This window comes from Spinacia oleracea, chromosome 4, assembly GCF_020520425.1.
Source record: "Spinacia oleracea cultivar Varoflay chromosome 4, BTI_SOV_V1, whole genome shotgun sequence".
NCBI classification, from domain to species: domain Eukaryota; kingdom Viridiplantae; phylum Streptophyta; class Magnoliopsida; order Caryophyllales; family Amaranthaceae; genus Spinacia; species Spinacia oleracea.
The window spans coordinates 179,592,750-179,620,019 of NC_079490.1; the positions used below are offsets into that span (position 1 = coordinate 179,592,750).

The 27,270-nt window shown below is 34.7% G+C and overlaps 3 protein-coding genes across 3 annotated transcripts; 2 read left to right on the forward strand and 1 right to left on the reverse strand.

The window, feature by feature from the left end:
- Window positions 1–160: 160 nt before the first annotated feature.
- On the reverse strand, window positions 161–1,604 carry LOC130472228 (protein FAR1-RELATED SEQUENCE 5-like). The gene is made up of 2 exons (XM_056842739.1): window positions 262–1,604; window positions 161–164 (listed from the first exon to the last, which is right to left on the reverse strand). The coding sequence occupies exons 1-2, from the start codon at window positions 1,602–1,604 to the stop codon at window positions 161–163; spliced, it is 1,347 nt and encodes a 448-aa protein (XP_056698717.1).
- Window positions 1,605–2,734: 1,130 nt separating this feature from the next.
- Window positions 2,735–4,915, forward strand: LOC110787984 (transcription factor bHLH19-like). Its single transcript, XM_021992618.2, has 3 exons — window positions 2,735–3,024; window positions 4,137–4,496; window positions 4,630–4,915. Exons 1-3 carry the CDS (start codon window positions 2,848–2,850, stop codon window positions 4,705–4,707), a joined length of 615 nt encoding a protein of 204 aa, XP_021848310.2. The 5' UTR covers window positions 2,735–2,847; the 3' UTR covers window positions 4,708–4,915.
- A 9,648-nt stretch (window positions 4,916–14,563) lies between these two features.
- LOC110787985 (transcription factor bHLH18) lies at window positions 14,564–16,834 on the forward strand. Its single transcript, XM_021992619.2, has 4 exons — window positions 14,564–14,739; window positions 14,976–15,542; window positions 15,829–16,182; window positions 16,314–16,834. Exons 1-4 carry the CDS (start codon window positions 14,716–14,718, stop codon window positions 16,383–16,385), a joined length of 1,017 nt encoding a protein of 338 aa, XP_021848311.2. The 5' UTR covers window positions 14,564–14,715; the 3' UTR covers window positions 16,386–16,834.
- Window positions 16,835–27,270: the final 10,436 nt, after the last annotated feature.

Genomic DNA, 27,270 nt, shown 5'->3' on the forward strand with positions numbered 1-27,270 from the left:
CTATCAATTGTATTTGTGCTAGAAGTCTCCAATGACCTTATGTCAATCCTCCATTGTGCACCCACTAAGTCCAAATTTAAAGAATTTTCTTTCCATCCATGCATCATATGAGCACAGGGCAACTTCATAGTAGATCGAAAATGCATCGTGCATATATCCTTCACCTTGCCAAATTTCGCCATTTCATATTGATCGTAAATCTTGTTCATTGCAAAAGTCGATACACGACCAACAATATTTTTAAAGAAAGGGATGCGATACTTGTGAGGTATTCGAATTCTTTCTGTTTCAAGCAATGTCTTTATCTCTTGATATTCATTATCAATGGCAAGAGAAATCTTGTCTCTTACTTGTCGAAAGTCTCCTGTTGACACTAGTAGGTAACCCTTTAATTTTGCATGTGCACCTTCTGCTCTTGAACTGGCACGGTTGCCAAAATGTGCATATTTTTCTGTCCAAGCACTCCCAAATCGCTCCTTATATGGTATCCATGAACTTCTTATGTAATCAATAACATCTTTCTTTTCCATGTATAAAACTCTAAAAGAATCCCAAGCTTTATCATATGCTTCTTTTGTCTTAGCATATACAATAGTATTCCATGCTGACACAAAATCATCCCAATTTTCTTTATTAAAGTAGCCCTTACACTTGGATAACACATTCTTTTGTATATGCCACACACATAAAATGTGTTTTGCCCTAGGAAACACAACTCGTATAGCATTCATTAATGCTAATTCCCTATCTGTAACAATAACCAAGTCATCAGATGAGTGACCCTTCATGTTAGAAAACATTTGTAAAGCCCATATATAATCTTGTTCCCTCTCTTTTTCTAGGAAGGCAAAACAAGAATAAAAAGATTTATTGAAACTCGATACACCAATTATATCAAGCAAAGGCATCTTGTATTTATTAGTCTTATAAGTGCAATCCATAACAAACACAGTTGGAAATGACTTAGTTAGACTAATTGACTTTGGGTGAGAAAAAAATACGTGTGTCAAATGTCCTCCATCATCATGTTTGTAGTTGTAAGTAAATCCCCCATGACCAAGTTCATCAAATAAGGCTTTTATCATTGAACGACCATCTAACTTATCTGTTCGGATTTTAGACTTCATATTATATATGGTCCTTGATACCGCTTTAAGGGAAGGATTCTTTTGTCTAAGAGAAGACAAAATTTGTCGAGGTTGAATTCCCGACATACTCATTTTTTCAACATCTAAACTTTCTTCTTTTGTTAACCTACGAGAAGTAGGATGTCCACACAAGTCAACACAAGGTTCATGGTTATGAGAACTATTTTGTAGTTGAAGAGACCAAACCCCATCTTCTTGTTTCTTACCTCGTATACGAAACGGGCAGTCTATCAGACGAGTGCTTGTTTCTCTATCTTGACTTGTAATCAATGTTTTACGCCTGTCTCGATAAACTCCGCCTCTATCACAACCAAGGGTCACATATCGATCTTTGCGGGAATCCTTTATGGAGACTACATATCCTCTTGACTCATTAAATTTCTTAACCTCGTCAAGGAGTTCTTCACGAGTTTGAAATTTTCTACTAAATAATTCTTGATCATCATCTTCGGTCATATTAACGTTGATTGTTGATGGCAAACCTGACAACGTATTAGACTATTATTGATAAATTATGTACAAATAATTAAAGGGATATGTTTTAATTGAGCTTGAAATGATCATGCGTTATACCTTTAAAAAATCACGCATGAAAAATTAAGAAGTAGCTCTAATGTAATTAATGAAAAGAAGTAATGCAATGTACCTCTACAAATTTAAACGTAGCTCTAATGTAATTAATGAAAACAAGTAATCTATCGGTTTGCAAAAATAATTAATGAAAAGAAGTACTCCTTAATGCAATGTACCTCTGTAATTTAATGATCGAATCCTCCAATGCTTTTGATAATATGGGACTAGTGTAAATTGATGATTAGGCAAAGGATGACAAAGGTCTAAATACCCGTGATGGTGAAAGAAATCTACTCCAGTAATTACCAAATTAAAGGGATGTGCAATATGTAATAAATATAGAAAACGAAATAATTATGTGGTATTTTTGGTATATTTTTGGTTTCATAATTTTGGCAACAAAAGATAATGGGAGATTTGATTCAGTTTATAAATTGGATATATGGCAGTAGAAGATTACGGGCAGCGGGTAGCGTAATTGCCTTGGACATATTAAATTTTGCCTTGGCAAAATCCGTACCCCGATTAATTATCACACATATATAATCATGTGAACCTACTTAATATAGTAGTTTTATTTCAAAAAAAAAATATTACTAAAAATGGGCTACTACTATGAATCAATATGATATTAACAATATACAATTAAAGTCCTGTCCACATTTAACCTTTCCAAATATACAAACTCTATAAATTTCTATGCAAGCTTGCAGAATTGGTAGCTCATAACTTGGAAATATATTTTGGAACTCAGATCAAGTAGAATATATGGAAGCTTCCATGTTTACGGGCTTCGCCAATATGGTAATTAAATTAATTAATTATTTAATCCTGATATTTTTCATTTATTCTTTGTTCACAAGTCATAACAATTAATGTTTTTGTATAGCGTTTTAAACACGCCTAACATAGCTGATAAAAGTATTCAGACGATATAATTATTTCTCTCTTGCGCCCTAATGAGGACTGTTGCAAACACGGCGTAACCAGTTTGCAATAGAACTCGTGATCATCATAGGATCGTCATGGAGGAAAAACAAGAGAAAACAAATAATTGGATGAAGTCATTTAAGATTATTGATCATTCAATATTGAGTAATTCGAATTAGATGGGTCTAATTTGAATATGTTATCCTTTGCCAAATCTTCAAATAATGACTCACAAAATGGGGAGCAGGTTCAAATTATGGGCAAGGAAAGTAGCGACTTCTCTAATTACCATATTTTAGCTGAAAGGAAACGCCGAGAGAAGCTCAATCAGAGGTTCATCGCTTTGACGGCCATCATTCCGGGCCTAAAGAAGGTATGTACGTACTTAATTAGATCTATTTCCCTTCATTTTACAATATAATACGTAGTTGATCGATCAATGTCAATACATTATATTGGTGTTGACATCAAACAATTATTGGTGTTGTTGATTTAGTTGACTAAAATAAGTATATACGTAAATGAAATATAAATATCGCACAACTTTACATAATTTCTCATATGGAGTATAAATAATTCCTCGTGTTGGAGAACCAAGTTAATTACTCCCTACACATTCTTGCTATCTATCACATATTCTCATGTGCCCTTTGTAACGTACTCGTCCTCTATTCCACCTCAAGAATAGTGCACTCTTGGAACACGTACACCTTTTATGATGCCCCTTTGAACTAGTAAAACTAGTGTTTATGCACGCAATCGTGTGAGAATTGAAATTTTATAAACAAAGATTATACATATATAGCCTAAGACACATGGAAATGTTCTATGTTTTTTGGGTCTGAAATGATCTTTTTTAGAGATAGATGATTCTTTTTTCATTTAAATAAATTTAATAAGTTAGTAAGGGTAAATAAATATTCCATGGGAGGAAACCCAAAAGTCAAATACATCACGACCCCTTGACAACCATAAATGATGAGAATGAGAATATATATAAGTGTTTGGCAAGAAAAGTAACATCATAATGTCATGGTAATAGAATCTTCGAAAATGATAAAGGTCGCAACATGCGACCTTTAAGCTGTGTCACAATGATGACATGTCATGCTTATGTTTCATGATTAAATTGGAAAGTAGAATATTAAGATTTTTCTACCTTTTTTTTATAACATGTATAATAGATAATATAAGTTAAATATTTTAATTTTCAATTTAAATCATGACACATAAGCATGTCATGTCATCATTATGACACGGCTTAAAGGTCGCATGTTGCGACATTTATCTTTTTCGTAAAGAATATTGATTTTCCTTACGGATTTACATACAAATTCATTTTCATTGACGCCATTTACGACCGACTACCAAACTGGACGTCAGTAGTTCCTTATACGGAGTAGAATAAAGATGAGTTAGACATTCAACAACTTTTATGATCGATGCCTTTTTGAACTAGTACGTAATTGTTAATTTCTTGGACAGATGGACAAGGCTTCAATCCTTGAAGAGGCCATTAACTACGTGAAACAATTGGAAGAGCAAGTGAAGACACTCGAAGAACAAAATAAGACAAAAATAATTGAATCGGTGGTGTTTGTGAAAAGATCTAGGGTTTCAGAACAAGAAGAAGATGAGCTTGATCACTTTTCGAGTAATGGCGCATTACCAGAAGTCGAAGCCATATTCTACAACAAAGATGTTCTTATAAAGATTCATTGTGAAAAGAAGAATGGAGTCGTCGAAAAGCTTATTTCTTATATTGAAAACATCCATTTGGTTGTAATCAATACTAGTGCATTAGGTTTTGGATGTGCATCTCTTCATGCAACAATTGTTGCTCAGGTAACCAATTCTTCCTTTCTAAAGTTTTCTTTAAAATCAAAATAAGATTATTATCAATGCTAATGGTACGTCTTAATTAAATCCCATAATTTTCAATACTAATATAAATTCTTTATTACTTTTCCCTGTTCAGATGGATGTTGAGTTCAGTATGACAACTAAAGATCTAGTCACACATTTACATGCTGCTCTCAAACGTTTGATGGGATAATTAAAAGATCGAAGAAGGGCACATATAGCTACTAGCTAGGCGTTGTTTAATGTTTCAAATTAAACATGTTAAAAGTGTAATTAACTACTAAATTTGGTCTCATGTATTACTAATCTTGGTCGTACCAAGTACCAACTAAATTGGGATTGAAAGTGTTTAATCCAATTATTTGTTTGGTGTCTTAGTGCACTTTCTTGAGTTTTGTGTCTTCAACTAATTCATTGTGTAATTTGTTGTTATAGCATGAGGACATGCCATTTATATCGCACCCGTCAACAAGAGAGAGAGTCCACCTAACAAAACCGTAGGAGGTTCCACCTTAAAACCATATGTTAATAAGGGGAGTAGCCCCTTGGCCTTAATTAGGTGATTAGCTCTCTTCTCTTTTATCAATGTGGGACTCTCACACGTGATGTTTCATGGGTCAGATCTTAACACACAAAAAGGGTAATTCGTACATTGTGGTGTATATATATAGAGAATTCTAGTGAATAAAAAAACAACAACTAAATTCTAGATAATCTTGGTGTATCAGGTTTGGTATTCAAATTAGGCGGTATTATTTTAAGTACCGGAAAAGGAGTACCGAGTATGTAGTTCTTATTATGAATCAAAGTATTCCGTGCTACAATACTACCTATGTTCTGTAAAAATGTACTCCTGACCAATTTACTACTTGATGGTTAGAGTAGGAAGCTTTAACAAGTTTGCTTCTAACGGTCTACCCACAAGGGTCTCCTCGTTAACAAAGCGGACTAGTGTTGACCCAATTAATATCGGGGCGGGTCAGGGCTAGACCTGGTTATCGGGCGGGGCGGGTCAGGGTCGGTGCGGGTCAAAAGAGGGTCCGGTATTGAAAGGGTCAATTTTAGCGGGTCGATAATGGGCGGGTCAAAAGCGGGTCGCGGGTCATTAGCGGGTCATTAGTGGGCGGGTCAATAAACGAGCAATGAAAAATGAAAAACAAAAGAGCCATGTGCAAGTACAAGTAAATACGAAGCTATACACGTAATTTTTTGTATCATTACTATTTTAATTTTCAAAATAATTGTAGTATAAGTTTGACCCTATAATGACCCTGTCCAATAGAAGCCCTGTCCAATAAGAGCCCTGCCCAATAAAAGCCCTATTAACTTGACCCTAACCCTATATCCATTGGACTACCCTGTCCAATAACCAGGTCTAGTCAGGGCCATTAATGGGACCCAACCCACTGCATACGCCTAATACCATATACTTCCTCCGTCCCTTAATACTCGACCTGTTTTGACTTTATGCACTATTCACATACTCCCTCCGTCCCGGAATACTCGACCCGATTTGACCGGCACAGAGTTTAAGGGACTTGAATTGACTTATTTAATTTAATAGGTAGTAGTTGATAGTGGGCTATTATTTTAATGCAGTTAGTGGGATGTGGGTTAAGAGGTGGGGTTGGGGGAGAGTAGGGGTTGAATTTTTAATTATTTTTTGTATGGAGTATGGGGTAGGTGGGTTAATAGGGGTGGAGTGAGAAATAATATAATATTGTTAGAATATTTCCATTTTTAGAAACATGTCAAGTATTAAGGGACGGCCCGATAAGGAAAACAGGTCAAGTATTCCGGGACGGAGGGAGTAATTCACTTTGACCCTATTTTATTTCTAGTATATATTAAAATAAATGTTAGTATATAATATATTGTTGGCTTTATCTTTATATATATTTTCAAAATATTAATATTTTATAAGTTTTTATAATATGTAATTAAAAAAATTGATGGTCAAAGTTATGCATTGGCAAACGTGTCCAGTCAAAACAGGTCGAGTATTAAGGCACGGAGGGAGTACACAACATACACGGTCAAGCTTCTTTTTGGTCAAACAGGTCCAGTAGGAATGAGGACCAGTAAGAGATCATGATCATTGATCAAGCCAAATAGTTGAGGAGTTTCTTTCCATTTTTATCCTATGACGTGTTTTAGTCCCACGTGTATTCAAATTTCTTTCTAAATTTAATCAATTGATAAAGACAGCCCAAAACTTAATTGGTGGAAATAGAAATCATCAAACTTGGACAGAAAGTTAAAGCTTAATTAATAGGGTCGCACTCTAAACATTAATAAATTATTAAAGATCCATGATTATGACAAATTCTGTCACATTTGTTACTGCAGACTCAAGTTAATTCCATTTAATGAAGGATTACGGATGCAAATGATCTGAGCCATATATAGATGTATATGAACCAATTGTCTGTTGGTTTAGTGGTGATTGAGGCTGAACTTGGTAGGGGGAACTTGTGTTCGATCTCCCGCAACAGCAATTATACAAACTTTTCTATAAGGCGGTCTTACACAAAAGACCACCTTGGTATCATATAAGTTAAGCACTTGAACTAATTAGTTAAGCAATGAAACCAATTAGTTAAGCAATGAAACCAATTAGTTAAGCAAATGAATTAATTAGTTAAGCAATTGAACCAATTAATTATGTAATGTAACCAATTAGTTAAGAAATTGAACCAATTAGTTAAGCAACCAAAGTGGTCTTTCCGGTAAGGCGGTCTTACACAAAAATTGCCGCAATTATACAAAGGGGACTGAAACCTATCCACCCAGAACTCGCCCCGAATCCGAAATAGCCCTAAGGGTGAACCGGGTGTTACAGAAAAAAAAATGTATATGAGCTTGAACGAACTTTAAATTATTTTCTTTGAGCTGAATTCGTTTACTAAAATATTTGCTCGGGCGCGACTTGAGTTTGTTCATCTGTACTTCAAAATCGAGCTTGAAACTCAATTTTTTTTGGTTTAATTTTATGAATAAAAAAGAGCGAGAAATTTAAATTACTTAAATAACATTTAAAATTAAAATCAAATTTCTAAGATACGTTTTTGACCAAATACAAATGAGCCCAACCAACTACAAAAGATTGGCGTTTTATCTAGTCGTCTACAATTAACTTAAATAGAAAAAATGGGATTTTAAATAGTTAATGGTTAAAAGTTTAGCAAAAATAGAAGAGCGTGCTAATAATGAGTTAAAATCGAGCTATTAACGAGTTATAAATAAAATTTGAGTGGATGCTAATTAGCCGAACACGACATTGTTCGAGTAAAGATTGTTTAGTAAATGAGCATAAATTTTTTCCTCGGCATTGCTCAATTGCTTAATAAACAAGCTTCGAACGAACTTTGAACTACCTTATTTGTTATTATTGATTAATATTGAGGCTTCTATATATATATACAAATACAGTAAATCGGTCTCAACTTCAAATCCTTACCGCCTTAATTTGTGCTGCCCTAAAAAAATGAAGTTCCAACGTGCTTATAAATTCTGTCACGTTTGTTACTGCAGATCCAAGGACCAAAGTTAGTATAATATAATATTTTAAAATCAGGCTATAATGGCCCACTTGCTTGGAAACTTGTAGGGCAGTTGGTATAGACATAATCTGATCCAAATAAAAATGATAGAAAATGATAAGATAAGACAAATAATTAAACAGTTGAGCAAAGTGTAATTAGTTCATGAATGGAATCTGGTTAAGGAAGATATTATCGATGATAAAAGGGACCCAACCGGATATGGTGGCCGGATAATATAACAAATTCACTAATAATGCATATTTAATTTATATTGAAGACGATCTTCTAATATTCTTAGGGACATTTGTAATATTTTGAAGCCCTTGACAAGTATGCTTATCATTATCAACTAGCTTAGGACGTTCTACTTTATCAAAATTCAATTGCCTAGCTACGTAGTACTTGATAAGTAAGGAGAATGATCTTGCTGAGCATTTAAACAAACACTTTAATTAAGCATGTACGTACGTAGTATTTATCAAGTTAATTTTGCAGGTCATGCTCCATATACACCAAATATCGAACCCCTAGTGAAGTTTGATGACATGTCTATGGTTTTATGAACTTAAGATATATGCCAACCCGTAGTATTTATCAAGTTAATTTTTTGTAATCACATTAAACATAAGACTGTCTTAATGTTAAAAATCAAAATATATACTATATGTATAAGATAAGACAAGACGTATTGTAATTCAAATTTATCTAAAGTACCCAAAATTAAGTTCTTGTAACTAATTGTCTTCTCGTTGCTAAATCTATTTGATCTTTTTACTTGGATCTTGTATGCAAGGAAAAAAAAAATCAACACGTACACTTAATTAGCAACGAGAAAACACAAGACTTATGAATTGTAAATAGTCAAACGGAGGTTAACTACTAATTAGTTAGGGTCTCTAGAAACGTATCACGGTCCTTTACCAAATTAACGTACTTTGATTTTAACATTTTCAGACTATCCACACAATAGAAGAGGTTATTTTAATTATTTCTCACCATATCAAATACGTAAGTGCCACATTGTATTGAAAGTTTTATCTCCTAATTTCACTTTTCAGTCCAATAACATTTTTCATTTAATTCTATAATAAAACTCCTTTCGCCCCATAAAATATTTAAATTTACTATTCACTTGGTTTAAGTTATAAAACTAAAACCGCTGAGACGAACCTATACCTTTAAGAAAATAAAGTAAAATGAATTCTCAATAGTTTTGCAAGGAGAATTTTCAACAACTCCCACGGTATAGGATTATTTTTGGATGGACCTGGTCCACAATATATTATTGTGAACCTAAAATTAACAGTTTACTTAACACCCATTTCACATAGTGACATTTAATGTTCACGTACATAGTGACTATAATAAACTAAACACGAATTTTTTTAAGTTATTGTAACCATTTTTTTAATCAAAATAACCCTATATTTTTAAAAGAGAATTGTGACTTAAAATCTCATTATTCAAGTACAACATGTACTAACGACAGTGATTTGATAAAATTTTCATATTATTTCTAATGAACACGTGAAAAATAAATTAGAATCAGTTTGATAACTTATTTATAGACATGGTTCACAATGAATTAACCGTAAATCAGGTCCTTTTAAAAATTAGCCTACAACCCTAGTATTTCATCTTTAGGGAATTAAATGAAATTTATTTAAAAGGAAATAAAATACTTCAGAGTATGTTCATATCATCATATGGGAATTTTGAGTCAACTCCTCACCTCTGACCATATTCTCCGACCAAAAAGGCAAAAACAGACTGACTATCTGCTGAAATTAACGTATCTGCCGGCCAATTATTGGAAGACTTTCTTTTAAGCTTGGTTCACTTTTTCAAGGATTTAGGTTCCATTCTTATGTACGTGTAATATTTTGTAGGTTCCATTCCCATGTAAAGTTTATTTACCTTCCGTTTATTTTAACGTAACATATTCTTAGTGAAAAATGGAGTTAAGCTAAAGGTTGGGGGTCTAACCTTTTGGTTTTTTCACCTTTTAGGACCTCAATATTTTTTTTTCACCTTTTGGGGACTCCGTTCATTTTCCGGTCAGTTAACCATAGTTTAACTCACCGTTAACCATACTATCACTCAAATAATAAATTAAGACAAAGGTTAGGGTCCAACTTTATGATTTTTTCACCATTTAAGACCCGAATATTTTTTTCACCTTTTGGGACCTCATATCCATTTTTTGTATACCAACGTTATTTACTACGGAGTATAAAAAAAACAAAAAATCAGAAAATGCAAAAAAAAAGTTAGCGCTCAAATTAATAATTATAATAATAGTTATTAATATTTTTATTTTTATTAATTATTATGTAATAATTGTTATTAATATATTTAACAATAATAATAATAATAATAATTCATCTTTCCCAAACCCCATCATACAAATAAAACTACATAGTACTCTTCTCCAAACATATAGATAATATTTACTCATTCATAAGACCTTTAATAGTTGAAACTTAATTTACGTAATCCAATAACAACTGATTTGAATATGTTTATAGAAAATTTGAGGTCAGAAATTTTAATTCGGAATTTGCTGATTATTTTTTATCGAGTTAAGCATAAATCATTTAATTACCTCATCAAATATGAGCATCAATAATCCATTGTCTTTACTCTCATAAAACAATCAAGAACTAGTATGATCAAAATCATAATTCGTTTAAAATTAACCTATTTTTATTATTTTTACGTTTTTGTGTGGACATTATTAATATTGTTCAAACAAACCACAAATAATTGTGAGGATATATCATCAATGGAGGATCTTCCTAACAACTTGGGTCCCGGAGCGGAAAATTCCGTAGTGTATTTTTAGTTCCACCATCCCCGTAAACCTTTGAGTATAATTGTATGAATATCGTACTCTACTATATAAATTGCTTAATTCTTCTATTGTCGTTGGACACTATAACCGAATATATAAAATATGATCAACTTGTAAATAATTATTTGCTTCTTTATTCATTACGGAGTAGATTATTTGATACCCAAATCAATTTATATATGGGCTAAATTTATGAATTAAGTTACATATTATTTCAATTTGAACTTATTATATGTTAATGATTAGAAACTTTAATAATTGAATTGGAATTACATGAAAACTTGAATGAGGTCTCAAAAGGTGAAAAAAGAAAGTTCAGGTCCTGAAAGGTGAAAAAACGAAAAGGTTAGTCCTCAAACTTTTGATTTACTTTAACCATTTAACCCAAGAACCTAACCTTTTATTGTACTCTAGTTAAATTTGGCCGGAAAAGGGGAATGAGGTCCCAAACGGTGAAAAAAAAAGGTATAGGTCCTAAACGGTGAAAAGTTAAAAAGGTTAGACCCCATTTATTAGCTTAACTCGTGAAAAATGGAAATAACTTCCTTCATCAAAACAAATAAACGTAGCCTTAGAAGAAAAAGGTGCAGACATGCACATCTTGTTTAAGTGGAACACTGTAAGGTCCGTTTGGTAGCTGGTCATAAATGTTGTCAATGATATAGTACATCATAGGGAGGCCATTTAGGTAACTTAACATATCTAGGATATTACAATATAAACAATATTAACGCAATATATTCTTATTATTGTAACGTACATCCCCCCTCAAGGTGGAGCATTAAGATCTCGAATGTCCATCTTGTTTAAAAAAAATTCTAATTGCGCCTTCCCCAACACTTTGGTGAAAATATCCGCTAATTGAACCTTCGTCGATACTTACGAATGACAGATAAATCCCTTCCTTGATTGCATCTCAAATAAAATGACAATCTGACACAATGTGCTTTGTCCGCTCATGAAATACTGGGTTTTGTGCAATATGCAATGCTCACTAGCTTTCACAAAACATACTCATACCTTGTTTATGCTCTACTTCCAAGTCTCGTAGTAGTTGTTTCAACCACTTTAATTCCCATGTTAATGCAACCATCGAACGATATTCTTCCTCTACAGATGAACGGAAAACAATGTGTTGCTTCTTGGTCTTCCAAGACACTAGAGACAGACCAAGTAACACAAACCATGCAACCAGTCAACGAACGACGAGTCAATGGACAACTCGCCAAAACTGGGTCACACTACCCTCTAACTGCAATGCACTGTCAGAGCGAAGAAGAATACCTTGGCCGGGACACTTTGTCAAGTACCTCACCACTCGCAAAGCTGCTTCACAATGTTCCTCCTTTGGTGCTTGTATAAACTATGATAGAATGTGTACTGAATATGTCAAATCTGGTCGGGCAACTGCTAATTAAGTAAATCAAACTCCCAATCAAGCGCCTATACTTCTCACCATCTGCCAACTCTGCCCTTTCTGTTAATGCCAATTATTTGTGGTTTTGCTCCATCGGAAAATCTGCAGGCTTTGCACCTAACAATCCAGTGTCTTAAATAATATCTAGAGCATATTCTCTTTGATAGACATAGAATCCCTGACTCTTACGAGCCACCTCTAGTCCTATGAAATATTCCAGGACACCTAGATCCTTCATTTTAAAGCATTCGCTCAAATATGCCTTAAAACTTTCCAGAGCAAATGAACTATTCCTGGCGATAATCATATTATCCACATAAATACGCACACTCAATTGAATCATACCCTTTTAAAGTTTAATTAAAGAATAATCAGAACATGATTGTTGAAAACCGCATTGCTTGAGGGCCGTAGACAATTTCTCGAACAAATACAGGGGAGCTTGTTTCAAACGGTACAACGATTTCTCATTCAGTCATTCTGCATACTTTGTCTGAGTTATTTTTCTGGAACCCGGGTGGTATCTTCAAATAAATCTCTACTTCTACATCACCACGAACAAAATTATTATGGACATCCATCTGATGCATCTCCCAATTCTTAACATCTGCAACTGCTAGGACAGTACGAACTGTCGCCATTTTCGCCACCGGAGCATTTTTAGCTTGTACCATGGTACAGGCTTATGAATTTTAAGCTTGTACCATGGTACAGACTTATGAGTTTTTAGCTTCGACCATGGTATTGACTTATGCAATTTAAGCTTGTACCATGGAAGGGGCTTAAAATTCATAAGCCTGTACCATGGTACAAGCTAAATATTCATAAGTCTATATTATTTAAGATTTTGATTTGTTGTTGCATTTGATTTAATGTAATCGGAAAAAAATATAGACTTATGAATTTTTAGCTCCTTTCATGGTACGGGCTTATGAATTTTAAGCCCCTTCCATGGTACAAGCTTAAATTGCATAAGTCAATACCATGGTCGAAGCTAAAAACTCATAAGTCTGTACCATGGTACAAGCTTAAAATTCATAAGCCTGTACCATGGTACAAGCTAAAAATGCATAAGTTTTTTTTAAAAAAAATCGGGAAAAAAAACTCTTATGAAGACTCGACCATTTTGTCGCCTGCGACGTGATGGTGGTGGCCGGAGGTGATGGGGTGGTGTGAAAGAATTGGAAAGTAAGATTAAGTAAGGATACTAATGGAAAATAAGGGAAAATAGTGGGGCGATTTTGAGTAATATGAGGCGGCTTTTAACGCTCTACAAAAATAAATACGTAGTACTCCCTCCATCCCGGAATACTCGACCCGGTTTGACCGGCACAGAGTTTAAGGAATTTAAATTGACTTATTTAATTTAATAGGTAGTAGTTGATAGTGGGGTATTATTTTAATGTAGTTAGTGGGAGGTGGGGTTGGGGGAGAGTAGGGGTTGAATTTTTAATTATTTTTTGTATGGAGTAGGGGGTAGGTGGGTTAATCGGCAACTTTTGTGTAAGACCGCCTTACCGGAAAGACCACTTTGGTTGCTTAACTAATTGGTTCCATTTCTTAACTAATTGGTTACATTGCTTAACTAATTGGTTCAATTGCTTAACTAATTAGTTTAAGTGTTTAACTAATTAATTCCATTGCTTAACTTATATGACACCAAGGTGGTCTTTTGTGTAAGACCGCCTTATAGAAAGTTTGTAGTGGGCTAATAGGGGTGGAGTGAGAAATAATATAATATTATTAGAATATTTCCATTTTTAGAAACATGTCAAGTATTAAGGGATGACCCGATAAGGAAAACAGATCAAGTATTCCGGGACGGAGGGAGTAATAAACTTCATAAGAGACATGATGTGCTCGTGTTGCTTAGCAAACTAACACAAACGCAGTCACACTCACTCACTGAATAAGAAGTTGTTGATACAATTATGCGCGTTTCAACAATGTATGGCAAACCGCGTAAAGGTACATATAAAAGTTACTAATTACCACATCCTTTAATTTAAACATTATTTAACTAATTAAATATGATGGTGGAATATTCAACCTCCTAAAGATTTAAACACACATTATTCATATGAACCTATTTAATTAATTAAGTTTACTAATTTGCATACTTCAAAATGGGACCCACATAAACATATAAATTTAAACAAGATTTGTTTAAGATTTTTAATAATAATATAATCTCCACTAATTCATGATTAAGCTTTCACACAATTCAGCAGCATAAAACCCAGTTCACATTTCAACTAATCAGGCCACAAAATTTCCAACAACATTTGAATATTAGCTCACTTGTCCTTAATTTTCTCCCTCTTGATTCATCATCGTTTGGCAAGGTTTTGGTTGAGAAGCTCTGATAATAATACGGAGGTTTCAATGTTCACCGGCTTCACTGATATGGTAAGCGGTCAATTAGGTCTTCATTTTCCAAAATTAAATGTCAGATTTGGGTTTTCACCGTTTTGAAAATGAGAATCAAACTCACGGGATTTGATTTTCCCCTTTAAAAAGTTGATTGTGAGCTAGAGCATATATAGTGACCACCCTTCTACTTCTTGATTCTATCTTTTGATGATGTTATACTTGGTACAATATTGTCAATACAAATAATAGTTGGTATGTTATAAATTTTGCAGGGAATAATGAATAATGATCTTAGCTTCATTCACCATGAACTACAAGTCAACTCATTTGAAGACCTATTCAGCCCATCACCACCACTACCGTACCATGGTAGTTTTGATCAGGCGGCTGAGATGAATTATGAAGCTCAAATTGGGTGCAAGAGATCTGCACTACAGACTGATCTGCATCATCACAATCCCGTACTTGTCGAAAACCCCAAGAAACAGCTCAAGACAAACAACTGGAACTCTTATCAACAGATGAATAATCACGTATTGAATTCACAAGAATACCATGACTCTAATTCCACCATGTTATCCTTCTCCAATTCATCCAACAGCTCTACCCAAACTTCAACCCTTATTACCCCAAAACAAGAAACGGTTGTTAATCAAGCTGTTTCAGTTGCTAAACAAAGTTGCATTATTGAGTCCCGCCCTCAATTAGCTGCTAAGAAAAGTGCCAGCATACCGCCTCAGCAATCATCTATGGATCATATTTTAGCTGAGAGGAAACGCCGGGAAAAGCTCAGCCAAAGGTTTATTGCATTATCAGCCATTATTCCTGGTCTAAAGAAGGTACTAATTTCTTAACAAGTTTTTTTTTTTTTTGGGTTTTACTGCGAGGAGTTCCCACTGTCTTCGGCGAGGTAATCTCCCGTGGGAGTTTGCATGGGTAACTCGATGAGCAGCATCCCTCCCAGTTGAGATCTTTTCCATTCCCAAGGCTCGAATCCGAGACCTTGGTTAAGGAGCAAGAGGCCCTTAACCACTTATGCCAACCTGAATTGGTTCTTAACAAGTTTATATATATCCTTTTAACTTGATAATTCCATCAATTCTGAGTATTTGATATTTTGGACAGATGGACAAGGCTTCAGTACTCGGAGACGCAATTAAGTACGTTAAACAAATGCAAGAGAAAGTGAAGAAACTCGAGGAGGATGCTAAAAAGAAGACAGTAGAATCAGCAGTTTTAGTGAAAAGATGTTATGTTCCTGCAGAGGATAATCATCATTTTTCAACGGCTGATGATCCATTCCCTGAAATGGAAGTCAGATTCTCTGATAAAGATGTTCTTATAAGCATTCACTGTGAAAAGAAGAAAGGACTTATTGAAAAAGTGATTTCTCAGATTGAGGAACTCCATTTAAATGTAATCAGTAGCAGTTCATTAGCGTTCGGAGGCTCGGCACTTGCTGTAACAATCACAGCTCAGGTAATTAATATTTAATAATAACCCCTTAATTAGCTTCTTCCTTGAACAAGAAAAATAAGATCGACTGGATTTTATTTTTGTTATAAACTTATAATTCATAAATCTGATCGACATGTTTCTCCTGTATGCAGATGGGTTCTGAATTCAGTACGACAGCAGAAAATCTTGTCAGACATTTACACACGACTCTCAGACAATGTTGATATGAACAAATTAGCTAGTGTGGATTTAATCTTCAATCATACATGCAGTATCATAGTTTGATTAGTTTCAAAGTCACAACCCAGTAGGCCTGGCCACCCTGCTCGTGCTCGTGCTCGTGCTCGTTGCTTCGTCGTTGGACAGTCCACCACCTCTCTGATCAGCCCTAGCTTTTACACCTAGCTACAGCTTGTTTGCTCTTTGTGTTCATTTTGCAGGAGGGTTTTTTCCAGACAGTTTTTTTTGCATGGTTTTTCCTAGATCGATCACCATGTTTCAAGTTAATTACCCACCTGTTTCAAATGACCTAGAGCTTTATTTTAGCATTTTTTTAAGGTGATTCATGTACCCTATACAGTATACACATGTCCTTTGTTTTTTACCCTTATTTTAGGGGATTCGTCATGTATTATAACTATTGCAATAGTAATTAAGAATCTTCATCTCAAAATGTGTGTAACGGTTCGTAAATTTTAGTATCGAGATGATACATAAATTGTGGGGATTGATGATCTGCACTATGGCCCTGGTCTTTAAATTGCATGTGGAGATGAACTTTTTAACTCTAATTGACCTGGTGTTTTAGAGATGTTATATTGTTCTTGATCAAATCGATCTCTTTTGTCTTCCTCGCATCTCCGAGACAAATTAACTAATTAATAATGTAAAAATAATAGTATTATATTGTTATAGACACGTTTTGATTTGATAGTAGTAATAGGAGATAGTCTTACTGAAGTGCTTAATTAATGGTTACTTAGCTATCAGTAATACTCAATGTGTATGCGTTATAAGTTGCGGCTTCCATGTCCACATAATATTGTTAATAATAATAATAATAATACTGCAGATATATTGCTCTACTCATGGGATGGCGGTCTGAATGTGTGTGTTGACTTGACTGGGTCTTTCCCTATGACGCAATCTGGGTTGTCAGGCTTCGTTCCGGGTAGGGTTGTGGCGGTTGCAGCACAACGGAAGCAGGATAAGTATGCGGCACGTTGTAGGGCTTTGGGTTACGGTTTCCTTCCTTTTTCCTTCTCTTCTTTTGGGGAATTAGAGAAAGGGGCTGTTTCTTTGCTGAAGCGGGTTCAGACGTACTCCAGGACTCAGGACATTGGGGCGCGGGCAGCTGCCCATATTTTCAGCAGGATCGGGTTCGCCATAGCTAGAGGAGTGGGGGCCCAGATTGTATCTCGGCTCCCCTCCAACTTCTTGTAGTTCATTTGATTTTTGTAGCTTGTTAAGCTTGTAACGTTTTTATAATAATAATAATAATAATAATAATAATAATAATAATAATAATAATAATATAACTATATATGTACTTCAAAGCTTACATAATAAGAAACCTAAAGATCATGGTGATCGACATAATATCTAGGCTTGGCATCATTTTATCAATTCTATCTAAAACATACTGAGTACTTCGTATTAAATATTATATTATCAATCTATCATAGCATATGTATAAGATCAAACCTAAAGATCATCTTATGACTTATTGACTTGTATACAGTCTATCTGTATTTACTTTTTTTTGTTAGCACCGGTTCACCCTTAGGGTCAATCCGGATTCGGGGCGAGTTCTGGGTGGTTAGGTTTCAGTCCCCCCCAATTGTTGTTGCGGGGGATCGAACACGAGTTCTCCCTACCAAGTTCAGCCCCAATCACCACTGAACCAACAAGCAATTGGTGTCTATCTGTATTTACTTGGCTCTTCACATAATCACATACGTAGTAATGAGTAAAAGTAACCCCGACCCATACATTGGGCAGTAATTAAGCACACGGGCGGATCTAGTATTGCGACCTCACTTATATATATACACTTTATATTTTCTTTGTGGTTCTTTCACGTGCACGCGTACACATTAAAAAAAAAAAAACATATGTACTTTTAGCAAATTTTATAAAAAAAATCAGAAATTTTCTATTTTTTTATGTACTACCTCCATTTCATATATAGTAATCTTTACAGTTATTATTTGCACAAATATTAAGACAAATGTAATAAAGTGTGTAAAGAAAGGGTGAGTATAATAAAGTATGAATAAATTAAGAGATATTGTTTAAAAATGTGGGTGGGTGTAAGAAAAAATAATTGGAAAAATGTAAATTTTGTGGGATAAGAAGAGTAAAATTGTACATTATAAAATTGAATAAAATGGAAATTTTAAAGATCTTTTTGAAATGGAAGTAGTATAATTTTAGCCATAATAAAGAAAAAATATTTTGCACCCACTAACATATTTTTCTGGATCCACCCCTAACAATAAGGGTCGAAGAAAGGCAAGTAACAATTATGTTACTACTCCACCCGTCCCATTTTTATAGTCATTTTTGACCATTTTCATGGGTTTTAAGAAAAGTTGATATAATACATTGAAAAGTGGAATATAGTACGTTAATTGGTAATTGATTTGTATGGAAAAATTAATATAGTACATTAAAAAGTGGAATAATACTCCGCAGTACATAGGAAATTGTAATATAGTACATGTTTTTGTTTTACTGTGTTTTCAATGAATTTTTAATTAATATAGTACATGAAAAAGTGAAATTTTAATAGCCAAAAGTAAAAGCATGTTTATAATTTTGAGACGCCCGAAATAAAATACAAGACTGTAAAAATGGGAGAGTGAGTAGTACATAGGGAGTATAATGAAAGTTAAGATTAAACTTGTTTATATTTTTTGGGTAAGGTAAAGGTCAACCATTCCCATGATATGAGGATAATGGAAAATCTCTAAAAGCAAGATTAGCGCTAGTCTAAGTTAAGACTTCCACTTCAGCTTTTTATTAATTTTATTTATTTTCAATTTTTCGGAATCTTGTCGAAATCTTTTCAGACTTACTAAATTTTTTCACTTCACCCCTCGTACTCATTCAGGACTTCTAAAACTCGTGAAAATAATAAAATAAAAAGGCATAAAAAAAATAATAAAGATAAAACTTATTGTTTAAACGTCTTAAGTAGAGTCTTGATATTCCAAGACACTTGCTCATGCTTTTGTCATACTCTTCTACTTAAACAGAAGGTCTTATTATACTCAATAAGACTATTGCTCACACTAGCGCTAATCTTGCTCTAAAGATGAGCTACTATAGGTGAAGAGTTGAGATCGCACCTCACGCCTATGCATGATTGGGAGGAATGACCATTATCTAATTAATTCCTCTAAATGCTCTTTTTGAGTGTTTTAAGTTAATTAATTATATGTATTGCAAAAAGATTAAGTTAATTAAGCATTATCGAAGAATTATTTGTATTGCAAACATATTAACTTAATTAAGCATTATCGAAGATGCAATGAAGATTTTATGAAATCGACGAAAGGATTTTAGTGCTCTATTATACGACAAGTACACGAACAAAAATAAATCTAATTAGATAAATATTGTGAATAAATAAAGACAACCTTACAACTATAGGACATGAATATAGTATTTCAACATAATTTCTAAACAGATCGATAATACAACCATGCACAATTAATTAAGTACATTTTAAAATTAATAGTTTGGTTAGCTTAATTGATATGGTTGGTTGTCAGCCAGTTGTTACGTAGAACAAGTGACCATAAAAATTGGAAATAACACAAAAACAAAAACAAATTGGTTTGAAAAAGTCTATAAAATTAGATCTTCCAAATCTAAAGATTCCAAATGTTGTGACCTAACTGTATGTCACGTCCTTGACATTTTCTTGTCCTCCAAATTTGTTGGCACACATTTTTCAAAAATGGTCATCATTTGGTACCAAGAGCAATTCCAATTGTTCGTATAATTAAAGAAGTCGATTATTGCAATTACTTCCTCCGTTCTGTCATAGTTGTAACATTTAATATTTTGGGTTTTACTCATCTTTAGTGATTTATAACTAGGGGTGCAAACGAGCCGAGCCGAGTTGAGCCGAGCTTTACCCTGTTCATGTTCATGTTCATTTAACTAGAAGAACTTGTTCACGAACATATTATTAGATATGTTCTTCAGTTTTCTCTCTGAAAATTGTTCTTCAGTTTTCTCTCTGAAACCTAATTCTAAATATTACGTTCTTCAGTTTTCTCTCTGAAAACTGTTCATCCCGAAAAGTAAAAACTCTTGAGTGATTGTTTAAGCTACGATTATCAAGACGGATCTGAACATGTCGGTGAACCAAGTAGAGGAACGACAAGTGGAGTTCTTTGTTCGTGTTCGTTGACAGATTACTCGGGAAAACATGCTTCAAATGTAAGTTTGCTTAATCTGTGCTTTATATATGTTTCCTGGCTTTGGGGATTGTTCCGCACATGTTATGTATGTTTAACTGTATTCCCCTACAATAGTAATAGTGCAAGAGGTAATACACACGATGAGGAAGAAACAAGGGGCAAAGGGATATATGGCTATCAAGATAGATTTTGAAAAGGGTTACGATAGACTTCGTTGGTCTTACATTCGAGAGACCTTGCTGCAAATGAATTTACCATATCTTATGGTGAATGTGATAATGGAATGCATTACCACTGCCCCACTTAGGGTGCTTTGAAACGGAGAACCTACGGAATGTTTTAAGCCAACTAGAGGTATACGCCAAGGAGACCCTCTCTCACCATATATTTTTGTAATGTGCATGGAGAGGTTATACCAAACTATTGAAGAATCAATAATTCAAGAGCGTTGGAAGCCCATACGAGCTAGTCGCGATGGTCCCCTGCTATCGAATCTGTTTTTTGCGGACGATGCGGTACTCTTTGCAGAGGCTAATATTGAGCAGGCGGGGATCATCAAGGACTGCCTAGATAGGTTCTGTGATGCATCAGGGCAAAAGTTGAGCCTGCCCAAATCAAGAGTGTACTTATCGAATAACGTTGAGGGAGCAATGCAGGAGCAAATCAACAAGGGTTTAGGCATGTCTACTACTACTGATCTTGGCATGTACTTAGGGATGCCAACTCTCACAAGTAGAGTAACAAAAGAAACTTTCAGTCACCTATGTGAAAAGATTGACAGAAGATAAATGGGGTGGAAGACCAAATACTTATCCTTGGCAGGACGAATTACGTTGGCTAAGTCAACCTTGACAACAATGGCCAATTATTCGATGCAAACGGCTAAAATCCCACGATTAATTTGTGATGCAATTGATAGAAAAAACAAGAAAATTTATTTGGGGTGGGAACTATGAGAAGAGAGGTATCCACCTTATATCATGGGAGAACTTACAAAAACCCATTAGTCAAGGAGGCATTGATGTTAAGTCTGCAAGACAAGCAAACGCAACGTTCTTGACTAAGTTGGGATGGAGACTGTTGGCTGAGCCTGACACACCGTGGTCTCGTGTGCTTAGACAGAAATATTGTAGAGCCAGATGTGATGTAGATCGATATGTTCAGCCCCAAGGCTGGAAGCTCGAATGTCTGGTCTGGGATAACGGACAACGCAAGAGTTCTTTGTGAGGGAATACGCACAGCAGTGAGTAGTGGTATTCGTACACTTTTTTGGGATCATAGCTGGGCATTCTCGAAGCCTTTATGCACTGTGGTAACTCAGCCAATACCAGAGAACATTGCAGGGGCAACAGTAGCTGAAATGTGGGACAAAACTCAAGGGTGGAAATGCGAAATTTTTGCACCTTCCTCGCACAGGAACATCTGAAATTGACAGAGTCTTATGAGTTATAGGAAGACCAAGACTCAACAGACTTAGTGTATTGGCAGGGGGGTTCAAAGGGTCGTTTCTCTACCAGGTCTGCAATTAGCATCATGCGCAATGAAAGTGACTCAATTGATGATGAGTGTTGGGATATAATCTGGAAATCACCAGTTCAACAGAGAATTCGAGCATTTCTATGGATAGTATGTCATGACAGACTTATGGGAAACTCGAATCTCTTTAAAAGAAATTTGGTTGATGATCCAAAGTGCATCATCTGTGATGCACATGAAGAATCGACAATGCACATTCTTCGTGACTGTCCAACAGCAAAGTCAGTGTGGAGAAGAGTTGGAGGACCTTCTAATTCACCCCACTTCGACCATGGAACACTAAAGCAGTGGGTTAGTGAGAACCTGACAATGGAAGAGGTGGATGGATTCCCAGTGCGGAGCACCTATTTTGGAGTAACACTATGGTGGATTTGGCGTTTTAGGAACTGTATGGTCTTTAGCAGACAACAGGAGCTACCAGTGGACATTGGAGCTTTCCTTAAGATCAGGTATGAGGAGAATAGAAGGGCTATTGAAGGTGTAAATGAGCTGCTGCATCCATCTATTGGACATAAGGAAGAAGTCTTTGTTAGATGGTCTCACCCCCCTCAAGATTGGTATGTACTGAACGTGGATGGTGCAGCAAAAGGAGCTCCAGGTGCGGCTGGTGGAGGGGCAATAATAAGGAACCATAATGGTCAGTTTATTTCAGCACTATCTGCTAACTTTGGTCATTGTACCTCATTTAAGGCAGAGGCAGCAGCTTTAGTTTGTGGTCTTGAGCTAGCCAAAAACATGCAGATTGAGAAATTGGTGGTACAAATGGACAATTTAGCTTGTGTTCATGTCCTGAGAAGCAAAAAACGGGGGAGTAATGAATGTACTCATTTGTTCGAACATAGTATGAAGTTGATTGAATGTCCCTCTTGGATGGTGAAGATCGTACATGGTTATCGAGAAGGCAATCGAGCGGCGGACTGGCTTGCAAACCAAGGAGTCACTCAACACATTAGACTACAAATTTTATCTTCAGCACCCGTAGAACTAAGTAGAATAATTAGGGAGGATGCTATGGGAGTTACTACTCCTCGATTAGTCCCTCTGTAGTTTGTTAGTTCTGTTTATTGTCTTTTATGTTCTTTTCTTTTATTATTGGCTTTGCCTCATTAGAATAATTAAAAAAAAAGATGGCCGTGGCCCGGGCCTGGTCAGGCTTTGGGTCGAGCCTACGTGCCATGAGCCCAACTAGATTGGGCCCACGACAAGCCCACATAGTAAAGTGGCCTTATATGACCCACCAAATCATGATCCGAGATCCAAAATGACCCTATCAAGACCATACTCGAGTTACCATCTTGACAACTCTAGTCTAGTTTAAAAGGGTATGTCTGGACTTGCACCAAAGAAAGTTCCACCAACATTATAAATTGACCTCTTATGGTCGGAATCACCAATAAAGTACAAGGTCGCGTTAGATTGTCATCTAATTATTTGACCAGCAAATTTTGCAATCTGACTAATACGAGTTATAAGCTTTTGATCCGAATACTAAAAACTTTGAACTCGACATGTTAATTGTTTGAGCTATATTTTGAGCTTAAGTTTCTAACTTTATTTTGAATTATATTTTGAGCTTAAATTTATAGCTTAGGTTTAAGAGCAACTCTAATGATTGTAACTAGGACTTGCTTGTAATTTATAAAAAATTCAAATTACGTAGCTTGATTATTGAAATTAAAATGATAAATTAGCTTGGTCACTTGGGCAAATTTTGGCCAATGAAGAATATTACTCCGTATTAATTAAAATATTGAATCACAAATATGACTATATTAAATGTCAAATTAATAGCTACTCCGTAATTAACAATAAAAGTACTATCTAGCTACAAAAGGGGGTACCTTGAAATATTACGTGTAATGATAAATTAATTTACCAATTAGCTTGCCATTTGAAATATTTTTTTGAGGATCCATCGGAGATAGTTCAATAGCTCTTAATTCCTTCTTTTTTTTGGGCCTAAACGACCAATACGAAGCCCACGGGGGCACAGGGTATACTTGTAAGCTGTCGAGTTCCCGAATCACTATTATATAAGCCAGCTCCTGAGGGCTTTTAAGTAAATTAACTTTTCGTGTCCACTTGCAAAAAGACAATAATACCCTCCCCCCGTTAAACAGTTAACAATTACAAAGCTGACTTCTTTGGTAACATTCATAACATTCTGATTATCTATTATTTTTAAAAATCGATTAATTACTGATTTTGAAACTGAAAATCTATTTTGGGAAGGGAATATGTTTAAACGTCAATCAATCAGGAAATCAGGCAAGGAAGATAAAAAAAAGAAAATGAAAGAATCCTGTAATTCTGAAATCTTTCCCAATACAGAAAAGTCTGTCAATAAAGTCAAAATAAAAAGCAAATAAGGAAGTATCACCCATAAATCCAGCCACGAAAAATTGCTAAAACCCATAGCCAAGAAAATCACGCATAAACCCACAGCCAAGAAAACGCATATACCCACAGATAAAAAAATAACGCATAAACCCAGCCAAGAACATCACATAAAACCCAGCCAAGAACATCACACAAAACCCAGCCAAGAACATCACACAAAGACCCAGCTGTGAAAATCTTATTACAAATTATTACAATTGCCAAATTAAATCAAATTGACATTCGACTGAATTAAATCAAAATCAGTCTAAACCAAGAAAATTAAAACAAAAAATCTGCAGAAAATCAGTAATTCAGTATACCAGTTCCAAAAACTCCATCATTGTTCTTTAAGTCGCGCTGATACACGTAAGTAATATCTTCTCCCGATTCCTTGAAAGAAAATAAAAACAGAAATTAAACAATTTATTTTATAATAATTGTGATTTTTTATGCATAAACTGTTCTTTTTTAAAATTGTTGCTATGTAGATTGAATTTGTCTAACTTAAACAATGGCGTTTATTTGTTTTGCAGATTTCAAAATATTAAGGTATGCTCGACATCGTCTAATTAAACAAAATATTAATTAAAATATTCGTGAGTTTTTATTACGAGATCTTCAAATTCACATGTATGCAGGTTTAGAATTCATTTTAGGTTTTCCCTCAACCAACTATAAACTTTTAGCATAAGGTATGTTTTTGTTGAGTTTTATTCTTGGTTATATATTGAATTTTATATGACATCTAAGATATAGTCTATTGTTTTTATTACATGTTGAGTTTTTATTACGAAAACAGCCTATTGTATCAACCTATTAAAGATGATTTAATCGTAATATTGCATGTTTTATTCTTGGTTATGTATTGTTTTTTAAATGTCGTTAAAATAACAGTCCAAAATTGAGTAAATTGGTTACTGAAAAAGGCTTACCCAGGCTCTGGAACATAAACAAGGCGACAGGTAAACCATACATTTTGAGCCTGCAAAAGAACTTCAATGATTAAGAATCAAGCTTCAGACTTAAAAAATATAATAGAAGAAACATACAAGTACAATGGGGATTAGGAAATTTAACACATTCATCAATAACCATTAGAAGATAAAATCACAAAAGAAATCAAGAGCAAAAAATCACATTCATAACAGGAAAATAAAAAAAGGCATCGTTTAACATAGAAATGAAGAACAACTTTCAAAGATCGAAGGTTGGGTATTTATTAAGAACAAATCTCAACATTAGGTTATCACTATACAGAAATATGAAATCAGAACATTAAGATTCTCTGAATGCGATGCGTGCGAAATTACATAAACCTTAAAACAATTTTGTTACAACTAACATAAAGAGTGCGATGACCTAACAGAAATTTCACAGTTCGTGTCTGGGTTGATAAAGAGTACGATGATAATATCAACCCAGAAACTTCACAGTTTAAACTTTGCAGTTTAAAACTACTAATTGCATCATTAACTCACAATCCCAAATACTTCTACGCCAAATGCATGTATGGCTTACTGTCTCATTCAAGTAAAAGTTGTTAAAAAGAGATTGGTTAAATTGCAACTTAAAAGGTAAACGGTAACAAACTGATCTCGGTTCATGAGCAAATAACAAAGTTTGGCCAAATATGTGACCATTGAAAAGTTTGGACAAAACCAAATTTTTTCCACAAAAATCAAACCAAACATTAACCACATTGGGATTCACATCAGACTAACTACAAGCAGAACACCAACTTTCTTGCTCAAATTTGAACCACACACAAACCCCAGCAAAAAAAAAAACAAAATTTCCACTAATAAACGCTTCAATTAGTGAAGCAACAATAAATCCTTGAACAAAACCCTAAATATCCAAAAATTTCCACAAATTAAAACCAAAAAAGGTCTGGGGAAAAACCCAACATGCCAACATGCTTAACCTCACAAAATTAAAAATAAAGGTAATTAGATCATTCTGAAGCTAAATCGAGATATGCATATACAAATCGACAAAGGTAAGGCAAACTTATTGGAGCAAAATCACTTGCTGAGCTGAGAAAAATCATATAAATCATGGAACAAAATGAATCATTGTACTATCAAAACCCGTACCAAAAATAGAATTAAAGCAACAATCCAGAAGCAAAACCTACTAGAGCATCCATTAAACACTGACTGAGCAAAACCATATGAATCATGGAAAATAGAATCATTTTAGAACCAAAAAATAGACATGAGCAAAATGAATACCATTTTAACGATTTCAGCAAAAACCGCAGCCTACCCCCATAGCACTGCTTGCAGCAACTGTCCCTCACTCCCCGCGCCTCGCCATTGCCTCGACTAGCGCCTCGCCCGTCGCCTCTGACCGTCTGACGCCCCGCCCAGCAAAACGCTTCAATGAGTTATCACATGCTAAACTTCACCAAACTCAAATCACACCAACAAGACAATAAATGAAAACCAAACAAAAAGATCGATTTGGAAATTTATAAGGAAATAAAACCATAAAATACAATATAATGAGCCAGATATAAATTAAAAGTTGCAACTTAAACAAACTGAAACGAAAATTTTGCTCACCATTTCTAGGTAATCGTCGATTCAGCAAAGAGAATTTGGTTTTGACAAATTGTTTATTGTTGTTTAGTAATCGCCTAAACGCATCGCAAGAAAGACGGGAAAGAGGTGAGAGAGAGGAGGGAATAATCGACCATTTTAATTGCTCAGATCTGAGGAAAGAGAAAGGAAATAAGAGGAGAGAGAAATGA

What these genes read in the sequence shown, in the direction of transcription:
- LOC130472228 (XM_056842739.1), bottom strand. Translation starts at nt 1,604, where the DNA reads ATGACCGAAGATGATGATCAAGAATTATTTAGTAGAAAATTTCAAACT.
- LOC110787984 (XM_021992618.2), top strand. Translation starts at nt 2,848, where the DNA reads ATGTTATCCTTTGCCAAATCTTCAAATAATGACTCACAAAATGGGGAG. An exon ending in TCATTCCGGGCCTAAAGAAG is followed by an intron (nt 3,025 to 4,136) that starts GTATGTACGTAC and finishes TTTCTTGGACAG; the next exon opens with ATGGACAAGGCTTCAATCCT. An exon ending in ATGCAACAATTGTTGCTCAG is followed by an intron (nt 4,497 to 4,629) that starts GTAACCAATTCT and finishes TTCCCTGTTCAG; the next exon opens with ATGGATGTTGAGTTCAGTAT.
- LOC110787985 (XM_021992619.2), top strand. Translation starts at nt 14,716, where the DNA reads ATGTTCACCGGCTTCACTGATATG. An exon ending in TTATTCCTGGTCTAAAGAAG is followed by an intron (nt 15,543 to 15,828) that starts GTACTAATTTCT and finishes TATTTTGGACAG; the next exon opens with ATGGACAAGGCTTCAGTACT. An exon ending in CTGTAACAATCACAGCTCAG is followed by an intron (nt 16,183 to 16,313) that starts GTAATTAATATT and finishes TCCTGTATGCAG; the next exon opens with ATGGGTTCTGAATTCAGTAC.